The 27,181-nt window shown below is 42.5% G+C and overlaps 1 protein-coding gene and 1 long non-coding RNA gene across 2 annotated transcripts; both read right to left on the reverse strand.

Moving 5' to 3' along the window:
* Window positions 1-1,946: 1,946 nt before the first annotated feature.
* Window positions 1,947-13,042, reverse strand: RBX1 (ring-box 1). Its single transcript, XM_065677496.1, has 5 exons — window positions 12,911-13,042; window positions 10,745-10,823; window positions 4,590-4,660; window positions 3,216-3,301; window positions 1,947-2,110 (listed from the first exon to the last, which is right to left on the reverse strand). Exons 1-5 carry the CDS (start codon window positions 12,986-12,988, stop codon window positions 2,098-2,100), a joined length of 327 nt encoding a protein of 108 aa, XP_065533568.1. The 5' UTR covers window positions 12,989-13,042; the 3' UTR covers window positions 1,947-2,097.
* Window positions 13,043-14,951: 1,909 nt separating this feature from the next.
* On the reverse strand, window positions 14,952-26,041 carry LOC136013525 (uncharacterized). Its single transcript, XR_010612274.1, has 3 exons — window positions 21,911-26,041; window positions 21,726-21,822; window positions 14,952-19,996 (listed from the first exon to the last, which is right to left on the reverse strand). It is a non-coding gene; the product is annotated as an uncharacterized LOC136013525 (long non-coding RNA).
* Window positions 26,042-27,181: the final 1,140 nt, after the last annotated feature.

Consider the following 27,181-nt stretch of genomic DNA (forward strand, 5'->3'; position numbering starts at 1 on the left):
TCGTTTGCTGAAGCTATTCATCCTCCCCCCAAACACAACCATTACCGTGCCATGGGCCATCACAGAGCCTAGGCTCTCTGTGATGAGGGAAGCCGTAGCAGAGCCATCTCAGTGGGCAGCAGCTGAAAAGGGATTTTCTTTCCTGGGACTGTAAACAATTGCTGCTTTACAGTTCATATTTTTCCATTTGGGAAAACCAGGTCTGGGACAGATGCTACAACAGCAATCTCAAATCAAAGTAGTTAGGAAGGGCTTTACACACTGTAGCAGAACACATGTTCAAAGGGTATGGGGGGGAAGAGTACCTGTAGCTGCTGTTTGGAGGGATCATGAAAAAAAGCAATTAAAAATACAAAAAAACCCCATCTTCTTGCAAGCACAGCCTCAAGCAAATGCACATGAAACCACAAAGGAGAGGGAAATGCCTGCACTGATGTGTCTGTCCCCAGCCAAAAAGCTATGATCAGGGTAATATGGACAGACTAAAGGGAGACAAACCAGAAGGACGGAGCTGGACCCAGAACAAAGTTCTCAAGGAATTAAACTCCCCGATCCATGAGCATCTGGATTCCAGGTCCTGAAAAATGCAATACTGCAAACAAAACGGACAGTCATAAACAGGGACATCTGGCATTCTGCTCGGCTGGACAGGACGTTAAACTGGAGTTCAAATTTCAGGGAATGGCATTTAAACGGGATGTCCCACTGCTGGATGAATGCTCTGACCACTGCTGAGATCATCTTCCCCCTCCTCTTCTGTTCCATTCCTGCCTCCATCACCAAAACTACCTTGCAAACTCAGGATGAGCTTTCTATCCACTAAATCTGGTAAATGAGCTGTCTGGCTGCAAACTCTCCTGATTTTAGTTGTTCCTCTTTCCTTCTTCGAGGTGGAAACCAGCAAATCTGAGTCCAGCTGATAAAATAATCCCAACACTTGCCTGCTGCAGATTAAAGAAAGGCCCATAATTACTGAAAAACTTGGTTTTGCTTCTGTCAGTGACCATCTTTATTCCCTATCACTGTTTAACACCAGCTATCAAACTTCCCATCCTCAATAACTGGCAAAAAAGTGAGGACCCAAAGGTGGCATCTCGAACAGCCAATGAAAGAAATGTACTGCATCTACGGCTGCCAACATGAAGGGACGCTGCCTCTTGTAGCCAGAAGAATTTCTTGGGCCTCATTTGGGTTCCTGGCATGTTAACATAGTGGCCAAAATTTGTTGCAGGGAGGAGGATACCAGACCATGTGGCAGAGGAGACACCAAACAAAACATTACGTAGCTTTCAGAGTAACAATGGTCAGCCAGTGAGAACTACATCTTGGCCTGAACTAACTGGGAAAATACCAGTAGGAAGCCAACCAAGAATCAAGTTTGTTCAAATGCTTACTTTTTGCCTTCCAGCCAATCTAGCATGTGAGTTTCCTGAGTTTACTTTCACCTGACACATGAAAGTGCTTTACAAGCACTGATAAAAACTAACATGCAGTTAATGTCCCCCAAGCTAAACAGATGAAACTGGGAGCAATTAGTGAAATTTTGCTTTCCAAGGGAGCTGCTTTGGTGAAAGCCAAGAGCAGAAGGGAGAGTAGTTTCTAATAATGACAACTCCTAATTGTACAGCTCATCATTTCAACTGAGCTGCAAGAAAGCGTGTCCACATGAAATGCTATTTGCATAAATCACACTTAGCCAGGCCAAGTCCTGCACTCATCGCATTACACAGTGGAGATTAATGCTGACTGCAGTGAGCCAGAGGTGTGGCTCAGCCTTGTGGAAGTAAGACCAAAACAGCCAGTCAAAAATTGGGCATAGCAACAGGAAGGGCTACTCATCTTAAGATCTGCCTCGCTTAAGAGCTGCCTCACTTAAATCCCTGGTCTGCAGATAACTCTCCTCTCTCGTTCACTGACTGCCCACTCTTAACACAAGACAAAACAACTTGACAGGAAGCTCCAGCAGGATTTTATTCAATACAACAAGATTGAAGAAGATTGGTGTACATTAGTGATTTTTCAAGTTGCTAAAACAAACCCATAGTGACAAGAACAACTGAGGCTGATGACACACGCAGCAGCGTGGTGACCATCTCTCTAGTGCCCGTACCTGCAAACAGACAATATGTTAATGCTTTTTAAGAAATTGTGTTTCACATTAGTGCAGATTTATTCTCATTCTGCCTTGATGTAATTAACGTGTAACCCAGATGAAGGTGAAATGCTATGCTATGGAAACCGAAGTTCTCCATATTCTCCATACACTTCCCCCAAAAGTCTATTCACACACTAAGAAGAAAGCCTGAGCAATCCACAATATTACATGCACAAGACCCTCGGTATCATCATCATTTGCCCTGAACCTCTTTTCAAATATATCCTGCATGAAAACAAGGCTAGAGCTTGTCATAGCCCCAGATGTATTACTGAGCACCTGAAGACAACATTCATTCATGCCTCCATTCCTCATCATGCTGCTCGTGCAGTATTAAGTCACTGGCCAAGCAACATGGGCTCAGTTTTCACTACTTTGCTCAGTTAGGCAAACATCTTAACTTCTCTTAATGCACAACTACCTCTCAAAATACAATTATCCCTCAGAAACTCATCCATTGTTATTCTAACATCAGACCTTTGAAAAACACAAAACAAAACAAAGAATACAGAAATTACGAATAAATGGTCCAAGGCTGTAGCAATGGCTACATGGACATTTGATTTCCAGACGCTATTAAATCAGCTGTAGGAATCTCTAAGCCTAATAGAGTTATAAAACAAATCACCAAGATACAGAGGGACCCAATAAGACGTCTGGCACCTCAGCAGAAATGCTTCGGAACACAAGCAACTAAATTCAGGTCATTTTCTAAACCCAAGTTACTCATGTGGTAGCATAATACTCACCTGAGGCCCACTTTGAGTGAATTCCATTTCTTTCCTGCTCTCTATTCTTTAGAGAAAATGTCAATAGAAATCACTACTTCCTACCAACTGCCACTTAACTCGCAGTGTTTGGGCTTCCTTCAGAACTCATTTAGCACCAGATGACTAAGGAAAGGTCCTTATACAGCAAAGGTGGAGAAAAAAAACCCTTTCCCAACAGTAACTATGCCCTCAGACCCACAGATAAGAGACATTAATATCTGACATTGATAATTTCTATTAACAGAAGGATAATTGGATATTTCATCTTAAAATCTCTGCAGGATACCTACTTTTGGAACTCCCATTCCCTGTTGTCCAGCGGACATACTTGGCGAGTTTTGAGCCAGCGAGAGATGCAGTGGAAGTGGAAAGCATGCTGGAAGAGAAAGTTCACATCACTTCAGAATGCACAAATGTATCTCAATGTGAAAACTACCACTGAAAACATTAGGGTAAGAAGAGAGTAGCAAGTGTTTGCAGACAAAGGTGAGGAGGACTAATCAGTGAGCTCACTGGTAAACACCAAGGAATTGATCCAGATTTTCAGAGAGGAAGGGAATATTAGTGAAATGGCAGCAGGGACCCTGTTCCACAGTGCATGCAGTGCTAACAGACTAACTTCTGAGGAAGGAAAGGACACAGACCTGCTAAAACTGGCAGATCAGATGCTGAGAAGAAGCATAATCAAAGTCAAGAAAGAGGATTTCACAGTGAGTAGCAGGAATGATACGCATGTATACACGCTTAAGCTTTCTGCCAGTCATCTGGACAAACCAAAGCCTGAATTAAAAAGGAACTTGCAGAATTAGAAAGGAAAACAGAATGTGTTTGTGCTTAACAAAATAAGGTCACCCTTTTCCATACCCCATACAGCTAGGTAAAAACAAGGTTCCACTTGTGGTAACTCTTGCAAACAAAGACGTAATTTTGACACTAGAATATCCTGACATGGTTTAAAAAATTGCTCTTGTCCTCTACAAACAGAACTGCAACATTTATAATCCTGTTCAAGGCATTATCACACTGTGACTTGATCCCGCAGCAAAGTGAGGATGGGACTGAGGGACAGGTAGTTATTTCATTATGGAAAATTTTACCTTCCAACTCAGGCCCAGGCTAGCTAAGAGATATGTAAGTCTGAGGTCACATGGTAGTGGGACCATGTATGAAGGAATGTATACAGCAAAAAATTGAAGAGCTGGAGATTATACACTAGAACCGATTTGATCTTTCTCCAATCACCTTGTTACCCCATACTGACTCCTCAAATCAGCCTGCACAAGGACAAATGAAGCACGCTGAGATCAAAATAATCCTATTGCCAGGAAAAAAGAAGGCATAGTTCCTAGGCAGAACCTTGATCAGGAAAATCATGCTCAAAGATCCATTATTATTTTAAAAATAAAAAAAAAAGAAAAGAAAAAAGAAAAGGCCTATTTTCCTCCCTTTTCTTCTGTGTCTTCTATATTACACCTCTCCAACTCTCACCTCCCCCCCACCTTCTCTCTCCTTTCTACACTCTACTAAAACATATGGTGTTTAAGGTTCTTTTTTCTCCTGGTGGATTATCTGAAACATTTTATAGAACTCATTTTGTCCCAAGTTGTGAAAAAAGGGGATAGCATCACCACACATGAGCTCCGCAATAGAACAGTCTTCCTTACATTGCAGACACCCCATGCAACTGTGCACTCTTCAGAGGTAGCTGAGGCTTGGTTTGCTTGACATTCTATGCCTGTGAAAACAAAGATTAAACACTTATATGCTGGAGTAGAAGATGGACATGGAACACCAACTGGTACATTCCTTCTCTTTACATAAACTTACTGTTTTGTCAGACATTATGTAATATCAGTTATATTTACAAATTAATTTGCTCATGCAACCCTGGCGCTTGCCTGTCTTTTTTTCTATAGTCTTGTAACAGGCAAGTACACACCAAAAACACGCAGTAGGAAACAGTTTACAAAATCATGTTTTGAAATTTTTATGCCTTGGAATTGAGCACCCAGGAGGATCCCCAAAAGTATGAAGACTATTTATGGGTTTAGGTTGTGTTTTAGGGGTTTTGTATAAGGTGACATGGATGAAAAGGACAAGAGAAAGTGAGGAAAGAAGGAAAAACAGCACTGGGAAAATAAATCCAGTAGCCTGGTTCTCCATTCTAGGGCCTGAACAATTCACTTCTGCTCCAGCTCAAGAAAGAACTTCAGGAGAAAACAGGGATTACCAACTCCTCCCTCCACAGTCACCAGCACAATCCTACAAAACCAACATTTTACTTCCTAAAGTATTAAAGGAAGCTTTAATAACTTCCTTAATAAATAGTTTTAATAAGTGTTAAAGGATGCTTTCCTTAAATGCCAAGGCCAAATTATTTTAAAAAGACCCATGCTAATAGCATGCTAATAGTGTAGTAATTTTAAAAAACCCCAGCTCAGAACTCAATACATGGGCTTGTTTTGCAGATCTTGGCAAAGAAAATGGCTGAATGAGCTCCAATTGTCTCTTTACTGTTCGTGTGCCCAAATATGCTCAGAGAAAAAGGCATTTGATTCACCAATTAAAGATTCAAAAACTTTCAAACCCCACAGATTTGGCTGAAAAATGTGATCTTTACTTGCTCTGTCCTTTCTTCATTTTTCACTCTCTTTCAGGTGTGGAGATGAACAGAATCAGAGAAGGGCCTGTTTTGCCACGATACGTGAGAGAGATCAGTTAACCTTGGCAAGGAGGAACTACTCAAAACAAGACTGAGGTTTACAGAAACTCAGCAGCAATGACTGTTCTGCAAGATTCAAATGAACCTGTATTTATTATATGTTTTACATTAAGATACACATAGGTGGAAGTCCAAAGCTGGCTGGCCTACAGGAGAATAAAATCTAGCGCACCTGAAACATCTGAGGTCTTGATTCCTTAAGCCCTCAGTACATACAGCAATAAAACTAAATCTGGTTATGAAAATCGGAAATGCTCAAGAACCTTGAAGAGCTTCAATTGCTTTGGACATCTGTTTAAAATTTGACACCCAAGACTGCTGAAATACTGTTACTGCAGTACAGACTTATGATTCTGCTGAGTATCATGGGACATATGATATTAAGTATTTGGCATGAGTCTGTACAGTAACAGAGAACAGAGAAAAGATGAATAGTGGGAAAAGGACAGGAAACTCATTTGAAGGAAGAAAATTTAACTCCCTCCCTCTCTAAGTGGACCTCACCCGTGAGCTGGATGCTTTGGAACACAATACAATTATTTGATTTTTTTTAGGCTTTAATGGACTTTGTGACCAGGAGTGAGAGGGAAGAAAGGTGGTTTAGATAAGGAAGAAAAGCAGAAATTGAAATTCATTTCAGCATTACTCAAACATTTGCCGAGAAGTAAATACAGTCCCAAAAGCTTAAGAGGACAGATGAACTTTTGCAAACATAGCCAAGGAGTTCTCTGGTGGTGATGTAAGGCTCTTCCAACAAGACACCCAGATTTAACTCCCCCATCAAACAGGCTGGAGACTACTGCTGGCATCACTAAATGTGGCTGCCAAAAAAGGGCCTCCCAAAAGCTGAAGCACTTCTGTGTTTCCTACTTGCCTCATTTCAGAAAAGGACATTATCTTAACAAAGACATGTAACAAATGATCAATTGCTGTCAGAGAATGAAAGCTGCTAATTCTGACTTTTGAAAGAAAGAGAAGCCATTTAGTGTCTGCTGACCCAAAAGAAGTGGCAAGACAGTAACAGGTACTGGAGGAATACTGAAGAACTCTTCTGTTGCCTTGCTTTTGACAGAGTATTTGTAGGTGCAGGCAGAAAGATACAGCTAAAACCTGAAATACCTGTAAATAATTGTGAAAGATGCAACAGAAGCATTTCAACTCAGGGAGTTACAGAAATGCTTGTTATATAATGGCAACTTCTGAACCTTGGCATCTATTAAGAACCATCCCTCTTCCTATACATTTTCTGTTGCGGAAATCTTCTGTATATCTAACAAGAAAAGTAACCCAAGATTTAAGTAGCCATAATGTCAAGTAACAGAAGTACCCGTCTTTTATTTGCAGCTACAAGAGCCCACCGCACTGCTAAATTAGATGGTAAAAGCTCTTCAAAGTGGCTTCCACTTGAGCAAAGATAAGCAATGTATAGGTTTCCCTTTCTCTTTACGTGTAGCCTTCTAAAACTATGTCATGAAGGGATCAACTTATTTGGGAGAAATAAACACACATAGCTTGGTTAATATGACACATCATGTACTCGCTCAGAAAACAGAGACAGAAAATACCAATAACCAGGCAAATAAACTTCAAGTACATTTCTACTGTGACGAGTGGCTGAGGACTTTGCATTTGTCTAGTTTTGAGCATAGGAGGCTGAGGGGCAACCTCATTGCTCTCTACAGCTTCTTGAGAAGAAGTGAAGAGGGAGGTGCTGAGCTCTTCTCCCTGATAACCAATAATAGGATGTATGGGAATGGTTCAAAGCTGCATCAGGGGAGGTTTAGACTGGACATTAGGAAGCATTTCTCTACCAAGAGGGTAGTCAAACACTGAAATGAGCTTCCTAGAGGTGGTGAATACCCTAAGCTTCTCAGTGTTTAAGACATTTGGAAAATGCCCTTAACAACATGCTTTTGGTCAGCCCTGCATTGGTAAGGCAGTTGGACTGTAGGTCCCTTAGAACTCAAATAGTCTAGTCTATTACCTCAAAATGCAAAATGAGTTCTTCAATTCAGTTTTTCAAACTTCTGAGGAACTTCGGAATCTTCCCCTTGCAATTCTCTCCAATTTCTTAAGAATTATCTGCAGATTTTACTAAATCCTTACCCTAAGTTCCCCCATCATATCATCATATGATTCCTTCTACTTATAAACCCCTTGTATGACACTCAGTATTTCCTGTTGGTATCACACTCCCAAAATACATGTACACTGCTATCATCTTCCACTCCTACTTGTGACTTAGGAAACTATATATACTTAGTTCTGTTCTTTTATTCTTCTCATAAATCCAAGTCCATTCTTATTACCAAATCATAATGTACATGCATGAGGCGAACTGCATGACACCTTAACATTGATGCCTGACTGCAATGTTAACAACCTTCCATTAACATGGCTGATGTTACTTATCATTCTTTTAATGATTTCACTTTCAAAGTCTCTCTTCATCACTAGGAGAGACACATTAGTATTCTGCATTTTATCAGATTGAATCTTGTGTTGTTCTTCCCTGCACATTCTATTAATTTTTCCTCAATTTCCCATTACTTCACATCTTACGTTTGAAAACCTAATTAAAGTGTTGTTTAACAACATTAATGGTCTGTAACAAGGAAGTAAGTAAATCTAGAGCCAACACTGATCTCGGAACACCAATTTAGATACCCCTTCTACTCTGTATACTGTCAATTGTGGTCTGCCATTTGCAGTCCAGGCTTTTTCTAACATTGCTCATACCCAAACTAATAGCGTGTTATGCTTGAGCAACAAAAAAAGAGAGGGGAGAGGAAATCTACCTACATCCCCTTCCTTCACTGTTTTGCCTAGCCTACCTATACACTCTCAACCCCACCCTCATTTTGGTAGTATCTGTTTTTTCTTTTTCCACCCCCCAAGAACTGACACAAGAAATTCACTACTGGAAAATAACATCGATCCACTCTCCTTCCAGTTCCTCCACACCTCTCCTTCATCTCCATACCCTATCTGCTGTTTATAAAGAATAACAAATATTTGAGACTGTATTTATTCTGACATGGGAGGCACTATTAATTTTGAGGCAGATTCATAAAATGAAACGTACCAGCATCCACTATCCTACAATACATCCCACTTGTCATGAATAATTATCTTGAATTACAGGATTTTATATATTCATTCTATACATTTGGAAATTCTGTGGATGTAACCTATATTCTAACAAATGCTTAAAATACCATTTGCCTGTCAGTGACATGCTTTCCTCTCTAATATATCATAAATCTGAGACACTACGTAGTAGCCAAGTGTCCACCTCCTTTTGAAACTACTTTTCAAGATGGTACAGGTTAGAGGTACCTAGAAAGAAAACCTTTACATCAAAGAACATCAGCATATTTCATAGCCCCTATTTTCACTTGTTTCTCTTTAGTGTTGTCATTCCCTTTCTAATAACTAGCAATAAACTGAGGCATAGAAAGGCATTAGTTGGCTCAAAATACAGACATATCTGTTCCAAAGCAGAGAAAAGAAGCTGCTTAACCCATTTTCAGCCTTGCGTGTCATACTGTGTTTTCTATTAAAAAAAAAAAACAAACCAAACAACAAAAATCCAAACAAAGAACAAAAACTTATGAAAGTAGTTTTGTAATTATTATTTGCATATGATGTAAAACCAGGCCCATCTCTCACTAGCTGTTACTATAAACTTCAGGTCTCATTTTTCTGAAACAATTTATTTTCAGATAGGCTCACTGACAGTAAATCACTATGACTGGTAGTTCCAAGGGTGACTGCGTAAAAACAAAGTGCAACAAAACTATCACAATGGCATCATGACAGGCCATTCCGAAGCACTGTAGCTATAAATGCTCCAGTTTAGGAGGGTTCCACATCCTCACATTCTAGTAATAAAGGCTAATAAGGCAAATTTCTACCTGGGGTATACTGAAAGGTAGGATGCTGGGGAGGGACTCGTCGTCAGGGACTGTAGTGACAGGACAAGGGGTAACGGGTTAAAGCTTAAACAGGGGAAGTTTAGATTGGATATAAGGAGGAAATTCTTTCCTGTTAGGGTGGTGAGGCACTGGAATGGGTTGCCCAGGGAGGTTGTGAGTGCTCCATCCCTGGCAGTGTTCAAGGCCAGGCTGGATGAAGCCTTGGGTGGGATGGTTTAGTGTGAGGTGTCCCTGCCTATGGCAGGGGGGTTGGAACTGGATGATCTTGAGGTCCTTTCCAACCCTAACTATTCTGTGATTCTATGACTGAAACAAGATGGACAGTTATGGTACCAGCAATACCTTGTCATTTTTGAGAAAAAAACAAAATGGTTTTGTACTCATTATCAATCCTTTAAGGGACTGAAACCAGTGACTTTATACATGCACACCTATTTCATGACAGAAATTTGTATACTTAATTCCATTATCTCTTTTTTTTCCTACATAGCAAGCCCATGTTAGTTGAACCATCAAAATTTTACAGAAAACAAAATCAAACCAATACTAGCAATACTATTGTTTTAGTTATTATTTAGGCATTATTTAGACTCTCCTTTGTAAATGAACAATTCTCTAGGTGGCTACAGGATTCCCCACAATATAATATGAACTAACTTATTTATGCAAAGTAGTTTTTGTAGAATGAGTCGTCAGATGAAGTCACTGGTCCAAAGCCTTTCCTGGCCAGACACAGAGTATTAAAAGATTTCATCCTGATGAGTGTCATCAAAAAGTGGATACCTATATCAACATGATTCTACTCCAAATCTAATACCTCTCTTTGTGAACAATACCCCAGATAACTTCAGTTCCTTCTGGCTCTTTACTCCTTTTCCTTTGTTGCATCCCAAATACACTTGGCAACATCACCTCATCTATAGCTGTGGTACAAAGTGATTCTACTCTTTACAAGAAAAGCAGTATAGTTGACAGGGGTCACAAAAACAGATTACAGGACTTCAGCATTACATAAAATAGAGCTTAGTATTTGCACTGTGAAGACTTATTTCCTAACTGAAAGCTGCATGTGCTGAATTATACCCTCAACAGAGGAAATTTTCAGCTGTGCATCACATACAAGTCAAAACTGCCAATGTCTTCCCCACCATTTACTTACATAGATCCATAATATGGTTTCTGCAAATGGCACAGTTATCAACCACAATGTCCCATGCCCACAGAGCTACTGCATTCCACTAGAGAGAAGGGGGGAAAAAAAGAAAAACATAGTTTTGACTGAATTTACAGCACACAGAAATCCTTGTTGTTTCTTGAAATCACATGTATTTTTTTTAATGGAATAGCTGGGATATTTAAAAAAGATACCTTAGAAGTCCAGAGTAATTCTTTATCGTGGGTTCAGGTTACTAGGAAGCAGTAGTACATTCCTCTCACATACCTCCCAGACTCACTGTCTCCTTCCAACTTCAGAAACAAGGTAACTCTCATAGTCCCCTTTTTTGATAAACAAATGCAAACATCTGCATTTCTACTCAAGATCCAGAGGCAAGGTTGCAGCTCAAGCCACATCTCCAATTCTGATGGAGAGTGCCTTAGAGAAAAGCCAGTCCAGGCGCTATTTTAAAAGGAATTTCCATTACTTGCAGCAGTTCTTCTAGTAATCACCTCCCTCAGAGCAGCTGGGGTCAAGAACTAAAATCATCACTAATGCTACACTTTCACTGACTCCTGAACAATCTCTTCTGTTCCATGCTACAAATTTCCATGGCAATTTTAGAAAACTGATTCAGAATGAGGACTTTAAGATAAGCTATGCAGAAAAGCATAGTGCCTTTTCATTCCTCTGCACAAAACCCCCAGTAATCAGGTCTTTTGTAAATGTATGAAAAAGGTGGGGCTGCCTTCAGCATTCAAAGCAAATCATATTGGTAGCCAGGATAATCTTCATTTACTATGTAAGTAGTCTAGATATTTTGTTTCCTTCCATTTTTTGTTTCAGTATATGATTGCATTGACTCTACTACAGTAAATCTTCTCTACTACATTCTGTTTCTGTTTTTACATTCTCATTGCTTCCCCTCAGTTTGCGACTCTGAAGGAGAAACACAGACTGCCAAATATTGATAAGCAGTAACAATTTGGATCAGTACTTCAATATTTCATTAGTGCCGATATAAAAAGCCATCAGAATATTACTACATCATTTAGGCAATGGGTCAGTAATGATCTGATTTTTCCCCCTGCCTTCCAACTTCAGGTCTAGCCAACCTCCTGGGTCTCAAGGAGTTTATCCACATCCCGAGGCAGCTAGGGTGAAACTTCCCAGCACCCTTATCTCTCCCACACTCTCAGGAGACTTCATGTCCCATCATAATCTACTCCTACAACCAGAGCCAGACACACAACAAACTGCACGCTGGTACCTTGCTGGGGAGGATAAATGCCACTGACACATAAAAAGTGCCGCTTCCTGCTCCTCTCATGTGCTATTATATCTGCCCCTATTTCCTAAGGACAAACAATCACACCACCCAGACACCTCCTTCAGCATAGAGCTGCGGCTCTGTACAGAGGTTTCCATACCAGTGACGACAGCTGCATTTCAAACAAAGCACAGAGCACTGGAAATGTTTCCTGATAGCCAGCCCAGGAGTCATTTTCCGTCAAATTCTACCTCAGCACAAGCTCACACAGCCTCTCCACCTCCTCTGCTCCCTCCTGCAACAGGCTGGGGATATTATCACCATCCACCTGACGAACTGGTGGCAGTAGGCAGAAAAGCAGTATCATGTCTGTCTGGGGGAGCAGACAAACCCAGGGTGACAGCAGACCGTTTGCTGACTCCACACACGATGTTACGGCTCGATTTAAAGAATAAGGAAATAAAAAAGAGCCGCATGAATTTGTGCAAGACGTCTCCACGCAGCACACGGTGCAGAGGGGCCGGGGCTGAGGAGGAGGCGGCAGCACCGCACCACTGCTCCGAGGCCCGAGCTGCCCGAGGCCCGGCACAGCTCCAGCACCCAGCCCTCCAAACCCTCTGACAGAGGCAGCCCTTTCAGACCTCCCGCCAGCCGCGCCCGCTGATTGGCCAGGCTCCGCTCCACGTGCGGCTGCCCGCCTCGACTATTGGCCCGCGCTCATGCCAAGGCTTCCCGCAGGCACCACCCCTCCTCTCCCCTCCCGCCGCGCCGGTGCGGAACCAAGAGCCCGGCTCCGTGAGGGAAGGAGGCAGGAGTGCTCTCCCCCGCCCCGCTCGCCCTCACCAGGCCGGCCCCGGCCCCCCGCTCCCTCCCTCGAGGAGCCTGCCGGCGGTCCTCACTTTCTTCACTTCGAAGCGCTTCTTGCCCGCCCCGCTGTTGGTGCCGCTAGGGGTGTCCACATCCATCGCGGCCGCCATTTTTGGTGCGTGAACCGACCGTCCTGCCTTGCGCGCATGCGCGGAGGGGCGGGGGAGGAGAGCGGAAGGGGGTGGGCAGGGCCACCCCGCGGCACGCCCCCCTCCGACAGGTGTGACATGTCACGTGACGGTCGCGCTTAAAGGCGCCGGTCAGGGCGGGGTCGCTCACAGTTACCTCATCCTGCGCCATGCTGGGTGGGGGGCGTAGCGATGGCCTGGGACGGGTACACAGACACCGACACCGACACACGGGGGGAGGGGCAGGCGATGGTGTGGAACCGAGGCCTCCTGCAGCTGTTAGTGACTCCTGCGCGGCTCCCTGCCTGAGGGATCGCCTCTGAGTACAACCCGAGGCCATGCTTTGCCCTCTCGGGGTCTCATTCCTCACTAAAATCACCTGGGAATTGTCCCTGCGCCCTCATATGAAGGGCTTCAGCCTTGAGTAAGCGTTTAGTTTGTTCTCGTACATTTAAACTTGTGTCCAGCAAGTGCAGACCGAGGAAGAGTCATTGGTGTTAACTGCTGTAGCCATTCTATTTACTATCAGTCCATTTATTACTTTTAAACGAAACGTCAGGTTGCTAGATAGAATTCACAGTGTCCAGACTACTCTTTTGGCACGCAAATTAGGCTAACAATAGTTATAACTAACATGGGATTTACTTGCAGCTGCTGAAGCTGCCTGAGCCCTGCCTATTCTGTTGCAGAGATAGATACAACAGGCATGGAAGTTAGTACTGGGAGCTTCCTCTCTCCATCAGCACAGCTCAGAGTACTTCCTTGAGGTGGTCAGTACTAGTATTCCCCAAGATACGGAAGCTGGGTGGAAGATATCTCCCTAGCATACCTTGAAATGTCACCAGCTTTGCACATCCTGGTAGACATGTCTCTAGCATACCTTGAAATGTCACTAGCTTTGCACATCCTGATAGACATGCTCTCTCTAGAGAGTCAAGCCTTTAAATCAGTTTGTACACCACATTGCTGCATGCATATGGGAAGGAGGAGGTAGTAGAGAAAAGCAGAGAAAGGGCATTCTCCTGCATATAAACAGACAAGCAGTAGCTGTACTGTACCTGTCACAGGCATTTGGGCCAAACAGCACTGTTCTGGTCTAACTCCACCATATCCGCCTTGCTGTATGCACACAGCCTTTACCAGAGATCCAGTGCTTGCTGGGATGGGATGTCTTTAACCTCAAGGAGGGGCCTGTGGTAAGCACAAGGTGATGCTGCCATTGGATGTGTTGGGATAATTTTCAATGGGGTTCATATTTGAAAGACCTTTAATACTTGTGCCTTGAGTGAAGCATGTAACTAAATGTGTGCAGTGTCAGGGTGAGCCTGGACGTTACATATGCAGAGTAAAAGTAAGTTTGAAGAAGAAAAATGCCATCTCTCATCTATACACCTTGTAGTTATCAATGTGGAAATCTCCCATTTCACCTAACTGCCCCTTTACCCACATGCTGCCCAGTTGTGGTGCATATCTTACTGCTGTCAATGAAATGAAGCTGCAAAGATTCAAGGTTTTGTCCTGTTGCTCCTTATTCAGGACTGTAGTGTGAAGGCCATTGCAAAGGAGTATCTTGAAAATGGGATGTGGGTGTTTACCCCTAAGTCTGTATGGTAATGACCCCAGTAGGACACTAGTCAGCAGGAATCCAGGATGGTAAACAAACATGTAGAGCAGGGCAGATGCATACCAGAGAAATGTTAACATTCATTTTTACTTTAAATGACTACTGTGATATAAAATTATAGTCTTCCCACCTCAGCTGATGTCACCACAAGGAGATGGTTGCCAATGGGTAAAAAGCCATGCAGCCAGCAATCATGTGGTCTGGATTGATCTTCCTGTATCTGGCAGCAAAAGGAGTATAGCAATGCAGATCTTGCTAAAAAGGTGGAGGTGCTTTCAGAAAAGAAAGATAACAGACATGGTGCAGAACAGAATCTGTATCTGCGTGCTTATTTAGTTAATATTTACTGATTTGTGTGTGCAGATACATAATGCTGAAAATGGGAAGGACATTAAGAGAACTCCAGCGTGCTTCACTGAGTAAAATCAGTGATGGTATTCCCCAGACCTGCACATCATAAAAAGGTCTAAGTTACCCACTTTACTGCACACAAAATAATCTGTTTCCTGTCAATTTCAGTGCCTCCTCCCACCTCCTCCTAGGAAAAGTGCAGCCCCTCAGACCTGCTTTCCCCCTGCTGTATGTTACAGAGGAGTGTCAGTGACTGCTGCAGAAAGAAAGGCTGTGGATTTGAAAAGCATCAGCCTCAAAAGAAATACAACACTGTGGTCCAAATTGCCAGGGATGCTTTGAAGAATGGATCATTTTTCAAATCACTGGGACATGCAGGGAAAAAAAGAGGAGACTGCCAAGCTGAAAAGGAAGGGAGACAGACAGCCGAGGTGACACATGACAACTGCTCTGAATATCGTTAGTCACAATTAAAATGAGACAAACTCCTCCCAGTTGTCACAAACCATTCCAACAGGCAAGGTACCAACAACCTGGTGACTAGTGCAATTACCTTCCAAACCTAGTGTCTCATTTTGGTTGTTGCCCTTCTCTTTTATATTCGTTCTGTTGTCTTTTGTTTTCTTTTTTCTGCAGCCAATACTTTCTTACATGGGATTTATCCCCATATGACTGCCTCCCTCTCCACCCCCATGCATTCACCCTTTGAACCTGTGTGTCTGACTGGGGTGCTGTGGAACTGCTAGTGGAGGGGCAGCTGCTGGCAGCCCTGGCTCTCCATGACTACACCTACATGGGGACCAGGTAGAAGGCCTTGCAGCAGTGGTACTGGCAAAACCCGTTCCTCCAAGTCACCAAAACAGAGGGATCCACGCAGCAGCAGTGTGGATCCATCTATCCCAGAACTATCCAGATCAGAAGGAAAATGCACACAGGACAGGCTGCTTTGCTTTCCAGTCTTCACTGCCTGAGCCTTTTGCATTTGGCTTACGAGCCCCTCAGACAAGATGAGCATCCTCTGTTACCACCACTTGTCCTCAGTGCGCACACCAATGCCACAGGATCTCTCTGGGACATGAGGGTCACTCTCAGGAATGAAACTGTTCTGAAAGAGAGGAGAGAATACATCAACACTTTCATACACTTTAGAGAAAATTTCCTTTTCTGTATAGTCACAAGAGTAGGGATGGGCCTTCCAAGACTGCCAGGAGCAAAGAGTGGGGAGAAAAAATGGGAGGTGGCCCCTTTCTAAGTGCTTGCAAACCTCAGGTTTTTCTGTTGCCTTTCTGTGCTTCACCATCTCAGTGTTGCCTGCTTAAGGTGTGGTTTCAATGGTGCCCTAAGCAACGTCAAGCAGGAATTACCTGGTATATGAGACTAGTTCCCCTTCAGTGGATATAAAGCAAGGAGTAAAACTCAAGTACATTGTTCTACTTTTTGAAGGACTGTAGGGCTGGCCGGCCACCCTCTAGTTGCTGATGCTACTAAAACCGTTTGAATTGACTGAATTGGGATTTCTAGCATTCTTTGCTTTTGGATGCCCAAACCCACAGACAGCGTTCACAAATTACTTTTGGGGCAAAACTGAATCTACTGTCTCTCCCATGTTGCCACAAAACTTCCCAAAGTTCATGAAGTAAGCAAACATCCTCCTACCAAGGCTCTGCAGCATCCCCAGCTGATTCAGTGTTCTTGGCTGGCATAGGGAAGCTGAATTCAAAGAATAGAGACAGAGGGGTATATTAAACAATATATTCCATGGATTTCTGGACCAGATTGTGCCTGGTTTCTGCAGAAATCCAACCCCCCTGCATCTGTGCATGTTTTCCAGATGATGGTCACACTGTACCCCCTATAGTATCCCTGGCTTTGTGATCCATTACTAAAACCTCAGGCAAGAACCAGAGCTTCCAGGCTCCAGAAATCTAGCTAAAAAGAACAGATGAGATTCTGAGAGAGGAGCAGGTTGTAGCGTTTAATGGGATGGTGACTAATCATTGCTCTTCCTTTCTCATGGCATTTTACCTAAAGCTGCTTGATAACTTGCAGATAAAATAACGTACAGGCATTGTGGCAGCCTGCAGGTAAGTAGGTGCTTGCAAAAACCATGCTATGTAATGGCTGTGCCCAATCTCCTGCAGACAGCCTTTCCCCACACATGGGAGAAGGTAGCTAGGGGTCTTGCTCCATGGCCACCAAATGACACTGTCCCCACAGCGAAATCTCAGGCCTTCACCATACCTGACAATCAGCTGCAGCTGATACAAAGGAATGTGATCAGGAGAGATGGACCCCAGTGTGTTACAGTGAGGATGTTGGACTGATTCCACTCCGCTTCAAGAAAGGGTTTGAAGCGATCCCTCCTATGCATCAACACCCTCATGCTCCCCATCCTAATCCTTGCCTCCAAGTACGGAGCTCCACCTTAGGAAGGAAGGAATTCCACACCAACCCCACCGCCTCCCTGCCACCCCTTTGCAGCTCTGGCCGCCAAACTGCAGATGCGAATCGCGTCTGCCTGTGCTGCCACCTCCCGAGAGAAACCAGTATCCCAGCTCCTGCTCGGAGGAGAGGACATGTTCTGCGGCCAGGCTTTGCAGCCTGCTCTGGAGGTCCCCTGGGGAGCCAGGACTTCATGCTGTCCATAGCCTGAGGAGACATGACTCAGGCCCAGGAGTCACCATACCTGCAGCCCGGCCGCCTCTTCTATTCACGAGGCTGAAAAAGAGGTGGGAGAGTGAAACTGCCTACAGCAACCGTGACAAAAATACATACGCAGGAAAGAGTCCTGCTTTAACCTGAGCTGGGATCCTGAAGAGATGTCAGGAACAGAGACTGAGATTGTAATTCAGAAAGAGGGCAAGTCTGACAGAGGCTAACAGGAAAGCGGTAGCAGGGGAGCGATAGTTTTTAACCCAAACATCCCAGGAGAGCTGTATGACATGACAAGAGTCTATGGGGATAGTCCAAGTGCAAGATACAGCACCACTAACCACACTACAGACATCATTTGAGTACCAGGTCACAGTCTGGACCTCCTTCACTGCTTAGACAAGAATCTTCAAAGTGCCTTTTATCCTTAAAAGGATGATGAAAAAAAAAAAAAAGGAGGATGTTGTGATAGCTCAATACAAGTAGTTGTATTCATCCAGTACTGCATGTAAGCAACATTGGAAGATCTGCCAGGCTAATTAACAGTAGCCAGGAAAAACCATGAGAGTAACCAGAGTAGTAACACAAGCTTGCCTGCATATAAATCAATGAACTCCTACTGAGCTGGGAAATCTATGAACCTTCAGAAACACAAGGAGAGGCAGTTCCAAACTGCTGTGTGGGAGACACTAAATATGTTTATAGTTATTCTTATCCACCACTTCTCCCTGACAGTCCTCAATGTGGGGAAAGAGTCACAGAGAGGGAATAAGCAGTAAAATCAGAAGGCAAAAAAATCGCAACATTATCAAGAAAGGGAGGTCTGGAAACCAACTCCACTGAGTCAAAGGTTTTGATGCTGTTTGAAAGGAGATAAAACCACTGAGCTACAGCTTTGCATTTGTCTTCCCCCATTAATTCGCTGTCCTTTTTCCAAAATATATAGTACCCCCAAATCCCTGTGAAGATCACTTCTAACTGAAGCAAGCTCCTAACTGCAGGCCCTGCTCAACAAGACGCCATTCATTAGCCTTTGCCATCCTTTGACATAGATGCTGCTATTGGTAAAAGCATTTTCTTGAAGCCCCTCATACTAATAGGAAAGGTACCATTTGGCAATTGAAAACTGTAAAAATCTAACTCCAAGCTTTTTTTAATTTTTTTTTTTGGGGGGGGGGAAGGGGGAGAAGGAGGGAGGCAGAATTTGAAAGTGCAGCTCAGATGTGATTTCAGGGCAAAAAAATAACTAATTTTACACCACTTCTCAGAAAGACACAAAGGAATTGGAAAAACAAATTAGGTGGCCCACAGAAATGGCAATTACCAGTGTGAAAACTATATGGGTATTACAAAAGAAACCAAGAGTGAGGGGCCCAGCAGCCCCCTGCCTCCCACACCATCATAAGCCAGAACAAAAACTGTGGCACCTAACTCGGATAGTTCTCAGAAGGCAGGATTTCAAATATTTCTGACATTTAACTGCTCTCTGTCGTGAATGCCTGGGTAAAGACAATATACTGAGTTTAGCCTTACATTGGACTCCACTGGAAAGTTCATTATGGCATCTCAGTCAGCAGCTCCCACAAGAAATGGTCTGCCTGCCAGTCTATACCGAACAATAAAATAAATTAACAAACTGTCATACTTCTTTGCAGTTTCATATACCTTGAGCGTATCTGGCTGTGTCAAATGTCCTCTCCTTTCATTTCAAAGCTCAGCACAACTGGATCTGCAGAACTCCAATGGAGAGAAGGGCCATGTGAAGCAGCGAGCTTTCACTGATCAGCTTTCATGGATCTTCCCAATCCTGACTCTTTCAGGAAATGCAGAAAATAGAAATGTAAGGTGCAGGGCCTAGTGCTTTGGTAATTTTTGCTTTTTGGTTGTGTAGCACTGCAAAGGATGTAGTCCCTTCTCCCCTCCAGTCACTGTGTGCTTTTTTGTTTGTTTGTTTTTCTTCTTTCACCACATTCATAAATTGTATTTCTCAACCCAGTTTAAGGGTTCACTGATTCCTATCTGTGCTACGAGGAAGAGGAAGGAGGCATATCCAGCACTAGGAATACTCTCCCACCTACCTGCAGTATCAGCAAGACTTTTTAAAAAAGGAACAGAACAAGATGCAACAGCTTCAGGGAGGTTTTAGCAAGATAGATACACAGACAGTTGTAGTAAACACTCACCTGATATAGAACTACCAAGGAGTTAACTCCCTTACCTCAACATATAGAAATACTCATGAGTTTATCGTGGATGATCCTTGTGTTGAAAAACCTTCTTTTGTGAGTCTGCAATCATTCAGGACAACCAGTTGCACAGGTCTGAATAGGAGTATTATAAGTAACCTTGAGGAACCAGGAAAGCTGTTAAAAGGAAGAGGCCAGAGGTCTGCCAATGCCATAGAGAGCCAAACCATCAGCAGCTACCAGCCCCTTTTGATTCTTTGGAGGAAAAAAAACAAAGCTGCATTCTCTTAACTTCCTTTATTCTCACAAAGACTGACAAAGTACCTACATTTGCATTTAGATACATTTCTCTTGCTGGGGGTTGGACTGGCAAAGATAGCTTCTGCAAACACCTGTCAAACAGCAGCCCTTGGTTAGAAAGGGGCTTGAAGCCAAGGAAGAGCCCTTAAAACTCTTCTTTCATACAGCAAAACTGAATTAATGAAAACACTTTGGAGAGTATAAAGAAAACTTAATTTTCTTTCTGCAGTTCTAGTACAAGGGAAAATATGGCAGATGACAATTTATCAGGGCAAGAGTGGGGTGGAAAGTCTGAAGGACCAATAGCCCCTAGAAGCTTGCATAAGTGCAACTTGCGCGTTACCTGATTAATAATTTAGTTGCTTATGCTAAACTAGATTTCCCTCAGTTTACCCTCCTATTCCCTTCTGTTTACTCATTTCATTCCTGCTTTCTCTCACAGTGTGTTTTATTGCATGATTCTATGATTGTATGTTTGTATTTCACTGTATTTTTAAACTCAATCATTAAAACCCAGGTTGTCATTTTGTTGGTGTGTAGAAATTATCAGGTAATCATTCCCTTCTAAAAATACCCATTTGTATTGGGCTTGTGTGGCAAGGCTTTGGTAGGGGGGGCACTACAGGGGGGGCTTCTGTGAGAAGCTGCCAGAAGCTTCCCCTGTGTCCACTAAAGCCAATGTCAGCCAGCTCCAAGATGGACCCGTGCTGGCTAAGGCTGTGCAATGGTGTTAGCACCTCTGGGATAACATATTTAAGAAGAGGGAAAAGTTACTGTGCAGAGCAATTGCAGCTGAGAGAACCAGTTCTGCAGACACCAAGGTCAGTGCAAAAGGAGGGGATGAGGTGCTCCAGGCACCAGAGCAAAGATTCCCCTGCAGCCCACGGTGAAGGCCACGGTGAGGCAGGCTGTGCCCCTGCAGTCCACGGAGGTCCATCGTGGAGCAGGGGGATGCCTACAGGAGGCTGTGACCCCGTGGGAAGCCCCTGCTGGAGCAGGCTCCTGGCAGGACCTGTGGCCTCATGGAAAGAGGAGCCCACGCTGGAGCAGGTTTGCTGGCAGGCCTTGTGACCCCATGGAAAGGACCCACACTGGAGCAGGTTTGCTGGCAGGACTTGTGACCCCATGGAAAGGACCCATGCTGGAGCAGTCTGTTCCTGAAGGACTGCACCCATGGAAGGGACCCATGCTGCAGCAGTCTGTTCCTGAAGGACTGTAGGTCCTGAAGGGACCCACACTGGAGCAGCTCATGAAGAACTGCAGTCCACGGGAAGGACTCATGTTGGAGAAGGCTGTGGTGAACCATCTCATGTGAGAGGGACTCTACACTGTAGCAGAGGAACAGTGTGAGGAGTCTCCCCCGATCTCTTCTGTCCTTATCTTGCATCATGAACTTTTTGTTCTATTTTCTCTCCTCTATCCAGTTGAGGAGGGAGAGTGATAGAACAGCTTTGGTGGGCACCTGACATCCAGCCAGGGTCAACCCAGCACACCATTTCATTCCATCTTATTTGCATTATGAATTAATATGGATTATGGTTCATTTTCCATCTCCCATTTCTTTGATGCGAGACCAGAATTCTCTATAATTCCCCTGTAGACTTACAGGTTGTGAAGATAAAGGGGCTCCTCTGCAGTCATGCAAAAGTCTTTGGTGAGGCATCAGGAGAGAGGGATAATCTACTCTGTAAAAAACACCAGACCTGTTGGGAAGGCAAGCTGAAGGTTGGAAATCTCAGGTGTCCCAATCCCTAGCAAACACAATATAGAGGGGGTTTCCTACAGACTCACTTCTGATCTTCTTAGCCTGTGGGATATAGAGGCCTCCTCCTGCTGGAGTCTGGTGAGTGCCACCCATCTTGGTCACTGCAATTATAGCTGTCAAGGCAGAAAAGTAAGAAACATCCATCTTTTGGCAGTGTACAGGTTTATAAACACAGCTTTCAGCTGAACCTTGGATATTTGTTTGTAAGCTTCTTGCCACGGGTTTATAATCACCTCTCCCTTCCTGACAGAGATGAGCAGATTCCACTCCATTAACTGCATCTCCCTCAGGTTCTCTGTTCAAGTTAAGAAGAAAGTTCTCATAGAACTTGGAGGGCACATTTGGGACTCGTGCGCAACACAACAGTGGTTTGTTTGCAGCAGCTTAATTTAAATTGGATTTCACATCAATTTGTTGAACAGCTGAGGAACCCCGTGTGGACACACTTATTTGCCTTAAAAGCTGGCTTAAAATCAGTTCCTTATCGATTTAAGCTCCACTGATCAGATTTAAATATATATTTAAAAGGTCAACACAACCTTTTGCATTGATTTAATGAAATGATATTGAAAGCAATGCTTGAGTAAACTGGTGCAGCTCTGTGTAAAAGCTGTCCAAATTAGGGTAATATGGATTGTCAAAAGATGGAGAAACATTTCTTCCCATCAAAGCTTGCAAATTCAATCTCTTGATTGGATGCTAGCAAGACAGAGGCTGATGGATCTCTGCTCTGATGGAACCACGTATTGATTTTATCATTAGATATACAAAACAAATACCTAATTCAGTAATAGGCACATTTTATGCCTTCCCTTGATGGTGTTGATCTGAGCCCTATAATATATTTATTTTAGCTCAAAACCACACATATTGCCTCTTCAATATGAAAGTTCAAAATTCAGGCCTGGATATGTTTTAAAACTTATGATCTTTTTAAGATTATAATTGGTAAAGATAGGGCCTTTTGAAAAATTTAGCTAAATAACAGCATGAAAGGATCATTTATGTCAGGAGCCTATTTCACTGTTTAACAGGTGCAGATATTCACCATAAATTAAGTCTCATTTGTGCTGATTGCTTGAATTGCTGAGGAATCACTTTACTGGTATGTGAAATATTTACTATGTATAGCTGGACAGCTTCCCAGGAATTCTGATGAAGCACATTAATGCACAAGAAAGTACATCCTTTCCTCATAAGACCTATGAAAACATAAGCTTTGCTCCTCTCAGCGTCTTATACAAAGGCTTTTCTTGAACTATCTGAGTTGCCCATACAAATTTATCTAGATAACTATTAAGAAAGATCTTTCTAGATAGAAAATTCTCTATCTGTTGAGTAAAGATGCTGTTCTAAACATGAATAACCAAACTAAAATACACATTTACGTTTTCCTTCACCCTAGTTAGAAACTGCATTTTGTTTACAGGAGGGTGAAAAAGCACATGTTGCTTTAAACCATTTCAGATGCCCAGAAGAGAGAAGTGATATTGGGATCACTTCAAAAAGCATGTGAACTCAAAAGCCAATAACTAACATTTGGCTGGGAATTATTTGCACATGTCCTTTGAATACGGTGCACTACTTGCTAAGAATGATTTATTTAGACAATTCAGCTATGGATGTCTGGATCTGTGGAACATCCAAAATATGGTACAAAGGTAGGAGAGATTTCCAGTTACTATCTAAAAGTTCTGGATTCCCACCTGTAATAGGAGATCTGGGTTTGCTATGTAATTATCTGCATGAGAAATATAGGCAAATTTAGGTCTTAGAGAGTGTAACAATATGCAAGAATTGAAAAGGACGTCAATAGCAGGTTCACACAGACAAGAAATGTTTCAAACAAGCGTAGGCCACATTCCTTGCAGTTGAAGAGCCACAAAAAAAACCTCACCCAACCTAAATTAAACAACAATAAAAGCCAATATGAACTGTGTTATATTAAAAAGCTAATACCGAGAGAGCCATGAAAGCTCAAGAGTTTACATGAGCAGCCTATAAAATGCTGATGTAACTAGCACCAGGGAACTCTGTAGAAACCACCCCTCTGCAAATACAAAACTATATTAAAAAAAACCCAAATCAAGCTACTTCCAGGGCCAGGAATAACAGACGTACGCAAACTTGCAAGGTTAAAATTTGTTCTCTGCTCCTAATTCACAGTTGTGTGTCACCAAAGTGTTCATACGATTTTCAAGGATATGTTTCTCTGAGACGACAGCAAGTTCTCTGTCCTGCCTGGTATAAACTGCCTCTGAGTTTAAGCTCAGGCAACATGAACATGAGTAGTACAATTTCTTTTCCATCCTCTGAACATTATGGCTATGCAATGGACTGCTCATCGTGGTCCGAAGAGCTCGTTTCGACTGGCTGTGAACAACAGTACTGATATTATTTTTTCACAGATGCTTGTGAATTTTGTGTATTGTGAACATTCATGCTTCATTCAAAATACATGGGAAAGACTAGGTGCACAGGGCAGCATGCATACGTGTGCCTAGCTTTGACTCCAGTGTGAGAACATTCCCTTCTCTGAACAGTTAGTGAAAGAACGTGAAAAAGAGGCAACAACTCTTGTGTTTACATACTACGGTGCACAGCAAACTGCTGGAAGGCAGTCAGGGGTCAAATCTTTCACGTCTCTTTTCCCAAGATAGAAACTGCCCAAGTAATAAGTGGATGAAGCTTTTCTCCATGAACATTACCTACATCAGGCTAAAACCATTGCACTAGTTTATTTTAAAACTGCAGAATAAGTGAGAAAGTGTTTTTTTATTATAACATTATTTTAATTAAAAGGGGAATTGTGGCTTCTGCCATTAGTGTAGTGCAATTCATACAGATTTGCAAGAAAGAACTTACTTTCTTATAGAATGGAAGTTTCTGGACCCATATGCGAAAGCTCATAGGCAGCTTGCAGTCTCACTATATCCAACTAATGTAGCAGCAGTTACATGGAGAATGGTCCTTTGAGTAAAGGAAATTTTTTTCCCCATAATTCAAATGCACTGTTTATACTTAATGTTTCAAATACTCGTTAGAGTATGACGGAGAACACCAGTCACTTCCATCAAGACTGGAATTCATGGGAGTAGAAGTCCTATCCTATCAACTAAAACATTGCTGGGATAACACTGGAAAACACTTGTTCATGTTTCCATAGGCTCAGCAATACTTCAGCTGGCCTTTTTATGAAGATCAGATGAGGATATGATAAGCAGTAGCAGAACATACAGAAATCATACTTCCAGTCCAAGGCTGGAATGTGCCACTTCAAGACCTGTCTAATCTCAACTATTTACTTAGGATATTTAACTGCTGGGAGCTGTGAATATGATACTCTAAAACTTTTGTATATTAAAAAGATACAAAATTAATCAACATTAATATTATTAACTTTTCTACATGAATCAATCTTCTACTTAAAATGTTACCTTTTTCTTGTAAATGTGTTCCTTGAATGAAAAAGCAAAAAATAAAGAATCTATTTCCATCTTCCCCAGATTTTAAAAATAAGAAATATTTTTAGTCTTCTTATTCATATAACAATTTCAAAATTGGGGAAGAGCATACAATGTTTGCAACAAGCATAAATTTCAATAATGCTTCTAGTTGCCAAGTGGTAGTTAAATAATATTATTTTGAAAAACATAATAAACATAATAAAGGAGATAATGCAAATTGTTGGTTCTTGACACTGGTGACCTCTAGAAACTTCCCAAAACAGATGATATGTTATCATCAGTCCAGCTATCTGCAGATAGAATGAAAGAATGATTTGTGCACATGAAGATTCTGAGAGACTGAATGTAAGATCCTGAAAAGCACAATTCAAAATGTATCGAGGCAGACTGGGTGCAAAATCATGCATAATATGACTGACTTGAAAAGAAAGGGTATAATGAATTCAAAATAAGCAATAGAGACTGCCCATCACTGTGTGCTCAATTTGCAAGTGCTGCATGACATAATCATTTCTCCTGGATTAATTACTGAAGAGAGGAAAGTAGAAGGAGATCTGCTTCCCCCTGTCTGAACTGAAAAGGAAGCATGTGTAAAAACACACAGTGGGTGTTTTTAAGTGGCTCATACCCCTTCTCCTCCAAGTAAGGAATAAAGCTCTCAAAGAGACATCATTCCAGTCAGTGTTTGGGGTTGGGACAGGCTGCCTGGGTCAGTCTCCTCCAGACTTCTCCAAACTTCTTTCAGAGCAAATCTGGGTTATGGACCCTGTAAAAGGTTACCTCTCCTTTTAACTCCACTGAGTCCACTCCATTTTCCAGCATGTAATCTGGAGCAAGCTTTCCAATGGAAATGTTGTTCTGAAAACACCAGGTGACAGGATGAAGATGTCTCCTGCCACAGTATGTTTGTTACCTAGTAGATAAATTAGAGCTAGATCAATACAAATTTACCAACTGGGCTGGGAAAGAGTTGGAGGTACCTGCAATTTATATCAAGCCTGTCAGATTTCAAATGAGAAGCAAGAACAAAAGACACTGAGGATTTCAAGGGAAGAGCTCAGCTACTGAGGAGGTTAAAGTGATCAAATGTAACAGAACACAGTTTCAAGACCAGGCTTGAAACTGAAACACCTGATCCTAAAGTCCAGAATGTAACCTAACAGGCAACATTGACTCACAGGATTGCTACTCTCCCACTCTTCAGGATGTGGATTTTGTTCTTCACTTTGCGTTGGCACAAATAGTCCAAACCCAGGTGAATGAATCAGGGAGCAGCAGGAAGACTTAGATAATTATCTGGACTATGCTCATATCCTGTACAATTTCTTGTTTTATGGGAACAAACACGATGGCAAGAAGAGGGGGAAGCCCTGGGGCAGTATGGATCCAGGTCCAGAGGAGTCACTTTGCAGCCCCCTTTCTGAACTTTACATGTAATTTTTTAAATGCACAAAGATTATGTTAAGTACTGGGGAAAATAAGAATGAAAAGAGGATGACACTACTGGAAGACACGATTTTCTTTCATGTGCATGTATTTGTCTAAGATCTTTTCTACCAGAGGAGTGTCATGCAGCATGTATGTCTCTTCACTGCTTATTTTCTTCCTTTGCTTTCTGGTTCTTTGTCCTTCCAGGTTTGTTTTCCTTGCTGAACTGCTGTGTAGCTCTGGGGACTCTGAAAAATGCAACTTCATGAGGACATGAAGTTCAGAGTTGTAGATATTTTTACATATTTACAGTCACAGGTCCATGGTCAAAGCTAAACTGTACCCAGAGCAGATATCCAAAGTCTTCATTAAATGTAAAGTTGCTTCTTATCCTCCCTATGC

The sequence above is a fragment of the Lathamus discolor genome, chromosome 1, assembly GCF_037157495.1.
Source record: "Lathamus discolor isolate bLatDis1 chromosome 1, bLatDis1.hap1, whole genome shotgun sequence".
NCBI classification, from domain to species: domain Eukaryota; kingdom Metazoa; phylum Chordata; class Aves; order Psittaciformes; family Psittacidae; genus Lathamus; species Lathamus discolor.